This window comes from Micropterus dolomieu, linkage group LG12 (assembly GCF_021292245.1).
Source record: "Micropterus dolomieu isolate WLL.071019.BEF.003 ecotype Adirondacks linkage group LG12, ASM2129224v1, whole genome shotgun sequence".
Classification (NCBI taxonomy): domain Eukaryota; kingdom Metazoa; phylum Chordata; class Actinopteri; order Centrarchiformes; family Centrarchidae; genus Micropterus; species Micropterus dolomieu.
In genome coordinates this window covers 11,739,630-11,753,279 of record NC_060161.1, presented here as the reverse complement: position 1 = coordinate 11,753,279, position 13,650 = coordinate 11,739,630, and the positions used below count along the sequence as shown (strand labels likewise).

The 13,650-nt window shown below is 42.3% G+C and overlaps 1 protein-coding gene across 3 annotated transcripts in view; it reads left to right on the top strand.

Moving 5' to 3' along the window:
• dock11 (dedicator of cytokinesis 11) overlaps positions 1-13,650 on the top strand; it is a 69,198-nt gene that overhangs the window by 31,791 nt on the left and 23,757 nt on the right. For 2 of the 3 annotated variants that reach the window (XM_046064166.1, XM_046064168.1), the window contains 10 exons: positions 614-760; positions 2,660-2,743; positions 3,084-3,195; positions 3,585-3,623; positions 5,829-6,010; positions 8,268-8,381; positions 8,829-8,904; positions 10,148-10,236; positions 12,763-12,883; positions 13,161-13,227. In XM_046064166.1, coding sequence (XP_045920122.1) covers positions 614-760; positions 2,660-2,743; positions 3,084-3,195; positions 3,585-3,623; positions 5,829-6,010; positions 8,268-8,381; positions 8,829-8,904; positions 10,148-10,236; positions 12,763-12,883; positions 13,161-13,227 — 1,031 coding nt within the window. The remainder of the gene's footprint in view (positions 1-613; positions 761-2,659; positions 2,744-3,083; positions 3,196-3,584; positions 3,624-5,828; positions 6,011-8,267; positions 8,382-8,828; positions 8,905-10,147; positions 10,237-12,762; positions 12,884-13,160; positions 13,228-13,650) is intronic. The other variant, XM_046064167.1, reaches the window with a different exon arrangement.

Sequence of the window (13,650 nt, the reverse complement as noted above, 5' to 3'; positions counted from 1 at the left end):
TTCATTTTGAAAGCGCTGCGGTCCAGCCAAACAGACCGACCGCTCTTTTCTTCTTCTCTGGAAGTTTTGGAAGCATCTTTTCCCGGCACACAGCATTATCACGTCAGCGTAATGCAGTTACAAAAGACAGAAATCGGAGCAACGCTTGCTAGAAAACTGTGTTTACCATGAATATATATATATATATGAATATACCTGTCAGAGGTGGAGTCGGGACAAAATTTGACAGAGGTGACCACCTTGTATGTCTTTATGCAGGAAAAACCCTGGATGTTACAAGACATGACAACACTTATAAATAAACCTCACACACACTCAAAGAAAGAACAGGAGACTCACAGTGAATAATTAAGCCATGTATCTGCTCCACACTCTGATGCCGTTAGTCTGCATTTACCAGCAATGCCAGCTGTCTAGAAGTAAACAAAGGAATGGCTGGAGCTGTGTGCTGCTACTAAGAAGAAGTTAAACTGTGGTCTGTTCCGAGAAAAAGTATACCTCCAAGTTTATCTGTGTGCTGGTAATCTGTCATAATGTTTCCGACATTTCACCTTTTTAATGCCTTCAGTTCAAGCGATCTTTCATTTCCTATTTTCCCTGACCATCTCTTTAGATGCCGCGGCCGCAGCGCTTCCCTGAAAGTTTCCACCAGGCGCTCCAGTCGCTGGTGTTGTCCATCATGCCACACATCACTATCCGCCACATGGAAATCCCAGAGGAAGCTCGCTGCATCAACCTGAGCCTGGCCAGTTTCATCAAGGTCTGAATGCCATCTGCAAAAACATGAAACCAAACTAATTTAACTCATGGCTCCTTGACAGGGACTTAGAAACAAACATCCTCAGTCTATCTGGTGTGTGAAGGTCAGTAAAGCTGAGAATCACTACGGGATCAAACTATCAAAGATCATTTTTAGTCCCACCTGGGATGGTGTATGAACGTTACAAGGTTGTTTATTGGTCATCATACAAGGTTGTATAAAGAAAAGAAGTTTGTAGTCCCTTCATGCTACTCGCAGAACTTAACAGATGATTAAACGTGTATTAAAATATGGTAACATTTAAAATAAATAAAGTTAAACAATAGACCATAAACAGTTATTTATATACAAAGGCTACATAGCTACTGACACTCATACACCCAGAACATTCTGCAGTGCATTTTTTGAAGTTGCATCTGGGGTGAATGTTAACAGCTTCACATTAAACAGCATCTGACAGCTGGGAAAACAGTGTCCATCTTGACTGTGTTTGAGAACCACCTACCAGCCGAGTGCTTGATCCTGGATGTTGATAGGGCAGCTCTCTGTAAAGACATGGAGCTAAGTAGTCTTTTGAGCTTCTTACATGTTTCTACCAGCTGTTATTGCGCAATTGTTAGTATTTTTAAGATCCTCCAGACCACAACGGCTCCAGACCCCGGGTCCCCTTCCTTACAAGTGGCTAACTGAGATACCCAGATTAGCTTGTTGACGTGTTATTTTTTTTTAAACAGTCTGGATCTTTTGGTTCTTCGAAGCTGGTTTATAATTCAGCTGGAACAAGTCCTTAAGCTGCAAGTTTATCGAGTTTTTAGTATGAATCCCATACATGAAGTCATTTTGAATTACTGCTTTCTTAAATTTACAATCAAAGAGTGTCAATATAATTGATTTTGGAAGAGAACACGCAGGTTATTGTAAAATCACTATGCTTTGTTAGTGTCATTTAAATGGTTGTGTGCATTAGGGCAACAGATTCATGGAGATCTGTAGGTCTAAGGCTGTGTCCTAAATGACCCACTGCTTACTATATAGTCCACTATATACTCGCCATTTTGTTATGCTGTCTGAATATATAGTGAGAATTATTATGCCTTATATAGTCCACTTAAAGTATCCCAAAATGCATTTTGAAAAGTGATGACTGACTATGGTCACTAATTCTCCACCAACCAATTGTGTGATGATGACGTAATTAACGGCGCAGAGAGAATGATCGTAGTGGTGTCCGAAAGTGTTGTTTTCATTTTGCGGGTGAACTCACTATATAGTCTACTACATAGAAGTCCCTTCACAGGGAGAAGGGAGCTGTGAATGAGTGCTGATTTTAATTGAGCTTTAAATGCGTGAACAATTTTCAGCAAAGTGAGTTCTGCTGCAGTCATTTAATTTAAAGTTAAAGTTTTCAGAATCTTTTAGTTAGGTTTTTGTCTTTCTGCTCACAGTATTTCAGACAAATTTTGGTTAGTTCGCAGTTTTTATTATTATTTTGAAAGTCCCTTGCTCACTGGCCCTGAATACAGCAGTGGAGGGAGGCTGGATGCATCCAATCTGGCTTAAACACGAATTTAAGCCAGATTTGCCAGTCGCCGAGCTCACCGACCGTTGGGCTGTGAACGGGGGCAAATCTGCGAGCGAGCAAGCGGCGCTTGGCAATCATTAAGCATGAACTACTCAAGCACGGATCAAAAAGCTCGCCGTCAGCCAGATATCTAGCATCCAGTCAATGAGGGCAGGCAGCTACATAAGTTGTGTAGGTTGAACAGCACGGCGGTCTGCCGACGCTGAAAGTTGCGTAGTCTGCACGAGCCTTCAGTCTCCAAAATGTGTGTCTTGGGATCAGGTTTATTGCTTATACCACAGAAGCATGTGTGTGCTAACCACACTTTCTCTCCTCAGAGGTGCCTGACCTTCATGAACAGGGGCTTTGCCTTCGGCCTGGTCAACCACTATATGTGTCATTTCACTCTCAAAGATCCAAAGGTACGTGCTCTGACTCAGCCGGCCAGCACGCAAAAACTAAAAGTAACACATTTGTAGCTGATACGGTTCTTTGGACAACTGTGTGAAACATGACCTGTTATGTTACCTGAAGGCAGATGTACTGTATATTTTCTCCTGCTCTACCTTCTCTTTCGGTATCAGCAGCTTATTTGACTACAAAATTAAACCACCGCAGGCTGCCAGCCAGCTTTGCTTGAGATGCATCGAGGATTATATTTGAACAACTATCTTTATGCTGTGAGGCGGTTGACGGATATTTGCATATTCACATGCAGCTAACACACACACACACACGTGTCTGTCTGTCTGTCTGTCACAGGTGCTGACGGAAATGAAATTTGATTTCCTGATGACTGTGTGTAACCACGAACACTTCATTCCTCTTAACCTGCCCATGGCTTTCGGGCGCACCAAGCTGCAGAGAGTGCAAGGTAAGAGTCAGATGTCATGCATTACGCCTCCCACCACACATGTAACCACTGACTTGCTGTCACGTGACCCCAATCCCTTACTGACCTCGTTCTGACCTACATTTACCACACTGATCCCATCTATTAACCTCCCTGATTGTTTGGCCCACACAAACACATGTCTATAATTAAGCAGGAGTCAAGTGACATTTCCTGATAATTTTATCTAGACCTGGCACAACTGGCTTAAAACATTTATCCATCACTACATCCTTTATACAACCACAAGTGAAAAACAAACAACTGTGTGCTGTGGAAATGCTGCATGGATTGTTTACTGTTTTACCCCCAATATCTTTATTTTCACCCCGCCCTCCCCCTCTCTGTTTTGTGTTTTTGCTTGTGGTCAGATTATATTCCGTATGCGACGGAGCTTTTTGGCCCTGTAGGTAGGTGATGCTCACCGCACCATACTGTACATCGACGCCTCCGTGTTTGCTGCCGTATGCAAAACGACACTGCACCTCCTCGTTGTGACCTGCACTAACCCGCCATCCTATCAGCTCCCCCTTTTCTCATACTAGGACCCCCCCACTCACTCACTCACTCACTCAGCACAATGCTAATATTAGGCCTAATGCCTCCATATGCCTGAGCGTGTGTGTTGTAGAGGAGAGGAGCTTGGCTGTTGTGGAAATCAACCGAACGCTAAATTGACTGATACTTGTCAACGCTAGACAGAAACAACTTTGATGCTGCGGTTGTCCCTTTTGCTCTTTGTTCTCTGTCTTCCTCTCTTTCTTCTGCTGCTTGTCTGTCTCTGTCATAAGAGATGGTAATTGAAGGTGGTTGCTCACTTCCCCGGCTGAACTGCCTGTTTTAATATTAACACAGCCTTATTGTGAAAGTCTTAAGCCACTGTTGATATTGCAGCCGAACACTTCTCATTTCCAGCGGCACGTCTCTGTGATTCCTGTTGATTTGTTGCTCTTCTCTGAACTCACGGAATTTTCAGCATTACACATTTCCGCATGTAGGCAATGAGTAATAAATTATAATTATTCTATTAATGTATTATTGGAGCAAAACAATGGAGCACCTGTGACAGAGGAACTTGATGTAGAAAATGGTCACTGGGACGTTTCTCAACGTGGCCCTCGCTGAAGGAGCAGGAGGTTTTTGCTGTTCTGCTGTCTTTGGCAAATTAGCACATTGTTAAACCATAATCATTTCTTCGAACTGCAGTCCATTTATTTACAGTAGCAACTCATTCAATCATGAATACATATCATTGTATGTTTATAACCACCAGTGTTTATTTGACTGAACAGTGGCAAGGTCTGATGATTCAATGGCAGTCTACCCTTCGATCCTTGAAAGGGGAGATCTGGTGTTACTGTTATGAGTCATGGCTTAATACTAGTTACTGTTCAATTGCAAACACTGTGTTTATTCTATTCAAGGCATGGTAGTAAATTACAGGAAGAGTTACACTTTGATTGGACTGATTCCTTCACATTTTCCTTCATCCACCAAAGTGGCTGCCGCATCTGAGTGGCTTCACTTTCATTAGATCTCGTCTCGAGCTAATAAAAAAACTTACATTAACGTTTCTTCTCACCCTCCTATACTGAGCGCATTTAGAAGAAATTATAACAGCTTAACAATTTCGAGCAAATTTACCGAAGACACCAGAACAGGAATATCCTGTTTGTTCAGCGAGGGTTATGTGAGAAATGTCATCATCAGGCTGAGCCAATCAGAGCCAGAGTAGGGCAGGGTATGCCTTTGCCATAGCAGGATTCACAAATTCAAGTTCTGGTGGCAAAAACAAACAAACAAAAAAAAACACTGGAGAACTGATAAACGTGGACAGGCGCCCAAACGAGCTCCTTTGATTGGCTAAAACGGTTCCCTGATCTCTGAACAGTGCACGGCCCTGGCTCTACAGGTGGAACAGTGACAGCGACAACTTATTTGTGAGAAGAATTCTACAGCTGTGCAGCCTCCCATTGCACGAGTTCACTGGAGGTGCAAATTTTGTCCACAACTTCATGTTTTTTGATGCGGGTGCGTTGTGCAACATAGTCACTGCAACAAAAATATGAGCATTTCTTTTTCTGTGACTCGTAGAATAGGATTTGTGTACGTGCAATGAAGAATTTGAGATGGTGTAACTGTTGTGACTTCAAATTTACTTGCTCAGTTTCGTTTGCTCAGTTGTTTTGCTCCAATAATACCGTCATATAATCCCTCCCTTGTTTGTGTGGTGTGGAGACATGAATGTCTGAATGAGTGTTTGTTTAGATTGTGTTGCATATTGGTTTGCAGTGTTGCAATCTCAATGATTAAACATCTGTCTCTGTATTACATTACAACCTACTGAACAATACTGATTACGTTCCATAAGAAAAAGAAATACACAGAACTATCCACATAAGACCAGCAATCATTGGTCTGATTGCGTTTTTTTCTTTTTTCTTCTGTTTAAGATGCTGTTAGATTTCTACCTGCATGTACTAACTAGCTGCAGCTTTTACAAAAGCTCTTCTCTTGGCTAGTTATCTGATTATAATCTCACAGAGTTTCCCAATAAACCATATGTGTTCTGCCAGTATTAATGTACCGTCACTTCCTTTCTGGCCCAACCACAGAGCAGAGTCTGGAGTTCAGCCTGACGGAGGACTACTGCCGTAACCACTTCCTGGTGGGTCTGTTGCTGAGAGAAGTGGCCGAGGCCTTGCAGCAAGGGCCCGAGGTCAGACAGCTGTCCGTGAGCGTCCTCAAGAACCTTCTCATTAAGCACGCCCTGGATGACCGCTACATAGCATACAAGGTGAGGGAGGGCGGGACACCTGATGATGGGAAGAAGAAGACGCAAGCAGAGACAAGAGAAGAAGAAATCATAAGAATTTGGAACAGGAGAGAGGGTGGATTAATTCTGTTAAAGTTACTACTGTGTCATTCCCCGAACATTACCTTGACACTTCTTGTCTTGTTGCCTAAACTTAAAAATCTTACCACCTATAATAAAACGCGGCGGTGTAGAAGTGCACCATCATTGTCTTTGGCAGGCTGAACTACAGTACAGTAAAGTACATCCTCTGCTGGGCCGTTTTGGTGATGGAGGTGATTTTTAGCTCCCACTTGAGGTCCTGGTAGATGATGGTGCCCAGGAAGCAGAGTCCACATTGTCGACTGCCACTCCAGACAGAAGTAGAGTCGTTTCTTGAGAGCTGGTGTTGAAGTTTCTCTGAGTAACCTGACTCTTAAACCTGGCCTGTTCTCCACTCCTAAACGCCTCTTCCTTTTCCAACCTCAGCTGTTGGAGTTTGGCTGTAAACCAGGGTTTGTCATTGTTATAACTCACCCTGGAGCGTGTTGGTATAAATATGTCCTCACAGAAGCTGATGTAGGACGTCCCAGCCTCCGTAAACTCATCCAGACTTTTGCAGTCCTGAAAACATCTGTCAGTACAGTCCAAACACGCCTTAAGGTCCTCTACACCTTCACTTGTCCACTGCTTTGATGTCCTCACCACAGGTTTACAGAGCTTTAATTTCTGTCTGTAAACAGGAATCAGGTGCACAAGGCTGTGATCAGTGTCCCAGTGGAGCGCAGGTGACGGTGTAATAGGCACTGCTCAATGGTGTGATCCAAAATGTTCTTCTCACTTTCTCACTTAAACAGTCTGTATTCGGGGAGGTTTCCTTTGTTAAAGTCACCAAGAAGAAGGAGTCCGGGAATATCCACTCTAATCACAGACGGCCAGCATGCACCGTGCGTCGTGCAGGTTTGCTTACGATGAAATGCAAACACCGAGCAGAAAGTAGGAAACAAACTCACAGGGAGAGTTAAAAGGTTTACAGTGTATCAGTAAATATTCCAGTTCATGAGAACAGTGCTGCTGAATCACTTTCTCATCGTTACACCAGCCACAGTTAATATAAAAACAGACACCTCCACCTTGTGAGCGTAGAGAAATATTTGCGGTAGCGGCGTACAGTGTCCTCTTTGGCTTTGTCGCACCAGCGTGCCAGACCTCCTCCCCCTCCTCCAGCGTTTCAACGCGTGAACAACGGAAAGTGAAGCCTTGACCAGAATGTCCAATAATTCCACTGAGGACACAAAAAAAGTCTGAATTTAATCCGCTGGTGTTGTTCCTCTGATGTTTATGAGCTCTTCTCTGGTAAAAGGGCTCTGGGCATCACAGCAGAATGCAAAGTTAACAAACCTATACAAAACAAATACCAAAATACCATGGCTGATCTAAGCGGCGCATCTTTTAAATATTTAATTTAAATTAATGTAACTAAAAGCAACATGAAAAATGTCATCAAAGATGAAAGTTGTTTTAAGTTAAATTCAATGTCACCCTAATAATCACATGTTTTCTGTGTAAAAATCTTAATTTGTAAAGTAACTAGCAACTAAAGCAGTTTGGATGAATGTAGTGCAGTAAAAAGTACTGTAAAAGAAAAAACTAAAAATAAGTTAATTGCTGTTTACTTAACATGTACAGTACGTTGAATGCAAAACCTGCCAAACTGTGCTGTTCAAAAGACAAAGCCTCTCTTTGCACCTGTCATGCCACGTTTATGTAAATATAATGTCAATTAGTTTATGCACCTACGCTACATACATTTCTCAGTAAAGTAAAGAATGACACATGCACACGTTCTCTCCCCAGAGTGCAGCCTGTTTGAATCAGAACCTCACTGTTTGCAGGCTAATGTTTCATGTGGCAGAAGTTTGACACATGGCGCCCTGTACACGCGCCAAACTATAACTGTTAACAGCGTGTTTACCCCCAACAAGATATTAATGTCTGTTATGCAAACAAGCCAACGTTTAGAATGCAGGTGCCGCTGACTGCAGCTGGGGACAGATTGTGTTGGAGTAGTGTGTTAACAGCAAGCAGCAACCGTGTATGTAGCTTGACTCCGCATTAATGTTCTCTTATGATATGCGTGGTCATTTTGTCCGCCTCTGTAACATCATGTCATGTCACTCGTTTGTATTCATATGTTTGACTGTTTCATCGGTGCATTTGTTTTTATGTCAGAGCTCATGTTGTGGTATTAATGTTGCAGAACCAGCAGGCCAGGATCTGTTTGCTCTACCTGCCGCTTTTTGAGCTGCTCTACCAGAACCTGAAACAGCTGTCTGCCCAGCCACACACTACCAGCCCCGGACTTGGCCTCAATGTGAGTCCCATCGGAACCCTGGAATTCCACAGCGGGGTTACTCAGTACTTTGTTACTGCTTTCGTATGCAAATCTGCAGCACTGTTGTCTTAAAATGTTTTGTTTATTTGTGTATTTATTATTATGTTTGGTTTGTATATTACATTATCAAAGATTCAAGCCCGCTTGGCTCTTCTTCAAAGTGTGTTGCAAGTACACAAGAGAATTCAGTTGTAGTTTTTTGGAAAAAGCTTGATGTGTGTTTTCCCACTGACCGTTTAGTTGACATGCTACTTCAGATGGGATCTAGCTGTGTAGTCTGTACTTGAAAAATAGACTTTCATGTATTGTTTGCCATAAAGTCCCAGCATTGTTCCAGCTTACTTAAACCTGAAGCGAGTGTTTTGTACGTAACAGTTTATGTCTTAACAACAAACACGTCACTTCTTCCGTCTTGTGGTTGTCTAGGGCTCCAGAGATGACCTGATATCAAGCGGTTCCACAGACAGCAGGAGAATCAGCACTGCAATTGAGAAAGACCACGGTGAGTTCAAAACCGCCCATAATGCAAAGTGCGTAGGTCCGTTGTTCTGAAACAACAGCTAAGCAAAAGTCACGTGTATCTGGCGATAATTTGGTGTAGCCTCTGGGAGGGCACATAGAGATAGAATCATTTAATATGAATTCACTTCACAACAGTAATGCAAACGAGTTTGTGAAAATATTAGTAGGGACAATCTGTCCTCCCAAATTATTCCATATGCAAACAATACTGCACAATACATGTGGCGTCAGCCCTCTTCCTGTTTACGCATCATCCATTATCACCACCACAGAGGCGCTCAGTCTACAGCATGTTTATGTTACACACAACTTGATCCATTAGACACTCAGAGTGTGCATACATCAAAGCACTTACTGGAGGCTAGTTCTTCTGCGATGATGGAGACATTACAGCGTGTGTGCCTTTCACTAGTGACCTGAGTTGGTCGTTTAGTTGATTAGAAGAAATTAGCATCCAAGGGAGGACAAGGATGTCCCAGCAACAACAGTGGCAGACAACGGACTAGGGAACAAACATTCAGTACAACAGACGACACTCGTTCAAAACTTTTCAAAATTCAGATGGCGTTATTTTAATTAATCTTTTTATAATTTAATACAGGCAAATAATACCTATAACACGAACGGCAATATGACATGACAGTATTACCTCTAACTGTGTTAAATGCTCCAAAGAGTTCTCTCTTAGTACTGCATTTCTATAAAACCGGGGTTTCACGTACGAATAAACAACAACAATAAACTAGTCTCTGGTATGAGCCCTTTACAGGGTTCTCAAAATGCCTTTGAAAGCTTCTTTTCCCTAGTGACATAACTAGGGTTATGTTCTCAGATTTCCCTTTCAGAGCTGCACATAATAGTTACACAGGCTCACTAGCATTTCCTGAATAGTAACCTGATCTTGCTGTGTGAAACCTCTGGAGTTCCCCCTTTAATTCAGTTTTTATCATACTGTGCCAGATGTTGCTTCACAGCGAGAAGGTTCTGAGTTTGATGGCTCTGTCAGATATCATGTTGTCAATAGGAACTGCCACCTAAATGCACAGTGCATCTGGTAAACTGTATATTTCAGTGTCAGCCTAAATTCATTATTATGTTTGAGAAAGTATCAGTATCTCCTCTAAATGTGCAAATGTTACTGCCAGTGGGCTTGTAGGAATTGAGTATACTCTGTTGTGCCGCTTTCTGTTGACATTTACAACGCTGCACGGTGTTGGCTGCAGGTCTGCCAGCTCAGAATGGCCATGTTGTGAGGAGAGAGGACTCCAGAGGCTCTCTGTTTATGGACCCGGGGACGCCAGACAGCACTGAGGTGAGAACATTTCATACCAGGCGACCCACTGTTAAGACAAGTCATTAATGCAGCCCCAGCCACAGACACATACAGCTCTGCTGCCATTTAAAACGTTTGAAAAAAACAAGCGATCTGCTCTGTCGATGCCATTGACCAAGACGTTTACAATTCATTTAACCAGTGGGCTAAGGCTCATGCCACATACACACACACACACACACACACTGTTTTGGATCCAAATCTGAAGTCTCCATTGTACATTTTCTCATAAAAGTATTATAAAAACAAAACAAAAACACCCACTCGATGTTGCTTTTGACCACTGTTGAATAGTCGTCTCAGTGTGACGTGCCTGCAGTCTCTGAACACGGGGCCAACATAACAAACCGTTCGCTCTTCCTGCAGTGCAACTGTGACACATTTGATGAGATGGAATTGGAATCGCAGTTGCTTTACATTCATCTTCGTTTAACACATGCCAAAGATTACCATGGATTTAATGTTGAAGTTCTTCTGATCTGGACCCCTGCTCTGAACGACACCACGTTATACATTTAAGGAGACTTTGTTAATATGTTTGCACTGGAAAAGATGCAGACTTTGTGTGAACAGGGGCTTATTTATGTTCACTTGTCTGAGGTCAGAGCTGGTCATGCACCCAGATGTTGAATATAGACCGACTGAAGTGGATATTTATCATTTGTGTAAAGATACAATTGTGGGATTTTTTTTCAGCACGCCATCTTTGGTTTATGCTAGCCTAGTAACTGAAATGCAACAGCCTATTTGCTTTTATTGATGCAACTTTAGGCCACTTCTTGGTACCACTAGGTTCTCCCAAACTTTAGCCACTACATTAACTAAATAAACATAAATTAGCTTCATGATGCAAACAATGTAACACAACTACTAGCTAGCTTGACAAAAAAATCTATTTTGCACTGGGAGAAGTTTCACCAACAACAAGTGGGACACAATCATGAAGTGGAACGAAATTTATGGGATATTTCAAACTTTTTTAACAAATAAAAAACTGATAAATTGGGCGTGCAAAATTATTCAGCCCCTTTACTTTCAGTGCAGCAAACTCTCTCCAGAAGTTCAGTGAGGATCTCTGAATGATCCAATGTTGACCTAAATGAATAATGATGATAAATAGAATCCACCTGTGTGAAATCAAGTCTCCATATAAATGCACCTGCTTTGTGATAGTCTCAGAGGTCCGTTTAAAGCGCAGAGAGCATCATGAAGAACAAGGAACACACCAGGCAGGTCCGAGATACTGTTGTGGAGAAGTTTAAAGCCGGATTTGGATACAAAAAGATTTCCCAAGATTTACCCGGCCGTCCCTCTAAACCTTCAGCTCATACAAGGAGAAGACTGATCAGGGATGCAGCCAAGAGGCCCATGATCACTCTGGATGAACTGCAGAGATCTACAGCTGAGGTGGGAGACTCTGTCCATAGGACATCAATCAGTCGTATACTGCACAAATCTCGCATTTATGGAAGAGTGGCAAGAAGAAAGCCATTTCTTAAAGATATCCATAAAAAGTCTCGTTTAAAGTTTGCCACAAGCCACCTGGGAGACACACCAAACATGTGGAAGAAGGTGCTCTGGTCAGACTTTTTTGGCAACAATGCAAAACGTTATGTTTGGCGTAAAAGCAACACAGCTCATCACCCTGAACACACCATCCCCACTGTCAAACATGGTGGTGGCAGCATCATGGTTTGGGCCTGCTTTTCTTCAGCAGGGACAGGGAAGATGGTTAAAATTGATGGGAAGATGGATGGAGCCAAATACAGGACCATTCTGAAAGAAAACCTGATGGAGTCTGCAAAAGACCTGAGACTGGGACGGAGATTTGTCTTCCAACAAGACAAAAATCCAAAACATAAAGCAAAATCTACACTGGAATGGTTCACAAATAAACATATCCAGGTGTTAGAATGGCCAAGTCAAAGTCCAGACCTGAATCCAATCGCGAATCTGTGGAAAGAACTGAAAACTGCTGTTCACAAACGCTCTCCATCCAACCTCACTGAGCTCGAGCTGTTTTGCAAGGAGGAATGGGCAAAAATTTCAGTCTCTCGATCGCAAAACTGATAGAGACGTACCCCAAGCGACTTACAGCTCTAATCGCAGCAAAAGGTGGCGCTACAAAGTATTAACTTAAGGGGGCTGAATAATTTTGCACGCCCAATTTTTCAGTTTTTTATTTGTTAAAAAGGTTTGAAATATCCAATAAATTTCGTTCCACTTCATAATTGTGTCCCACTTGTTGTTGGTTCTTCACAAAAAATTACAGTTTTATATCTTTATGTTTGAAGCCTGCAATGTGGCAAAAGGTCGCAAAGTTCAAGGGGGCCGAATACTTTCGCAAGGCACTGTATATACAAAACCAACACAGAATGGATCCTCTGGGGGAAAAAAAATACAAAAAGACTAATTTTGTTTTCTGAATCTGTTCATTTCCCCCTCATGAATCTTGTAACATCTCACCACTGAGTGTGTTTTTGTGTTTGTTGTACTTTGTTCCAGCTACAGAGACGCGGCTCCACCATGAGCAGCAGCCCAATGGCTCCCGTCGGCAGGCTGGGACAGTATGAGATCAAGGGCCTACTTCTCTCCTTCCTGCACATAGTCAAGACCTTGTCAGAGGGTCAGTGATGATCCATACCCCGCACTGTCAGGCTTTCATTTGCTATAAACAGGATACAGCGTAACTGTCCCTTCTGCTATTTTGGGAGAGAAACTTGGCCCGGCTATAAACACAAACAGTGAAGTCAGCCAGGCATCTCCCATTTGAAGGTGCTTTCGCTACATGACGTCTCTAAAATCAGCACAAGCTATTTATTCAAATTTGACTTCACCCTGATAAATGCTGGTTAAAATAAAACAGGGATCAAAGAGTTTGACTTTCTGTTTTTTACCCACAGACACTCTAATGGCCTACTGGAACAAAGTCAGCCCTCAAGACATCATGAACTTCCTCAGTTTGCTAGAGTAAGTAGAGAAAGAAAGAAACACTTTCACCACACAATGGCCTGTTGTAATGCAAATGAATAAATCCACTTTTGAAACCTTGTAGCTGTTGTGTCAAAAGTCAATAATATTGCATTCCAGTCGTGTTGCACGCTTTCCAGCTGTTTTTGTTTATGCAACTGACACTATACTAAACGTGAAGTTAATAAATTAATTTCCTTTTTTACTTTTGCTTTGTTGTGAACACAAACACATACTCACTGAGTGTAAACAGACAACACATGGTACTTCTCAGACACTGCAGTGGCACCTCGTTGCTCACTAACCAAAACAAAATAAAGTTGAAAGATACCTGGACTGAAAATAAGATATAAGTGAGCAGGGCGCGCACAAACAAATTCCCATGCTCCTGCTCATATTTTCTGTTATTTTCCCTCTCCCTGC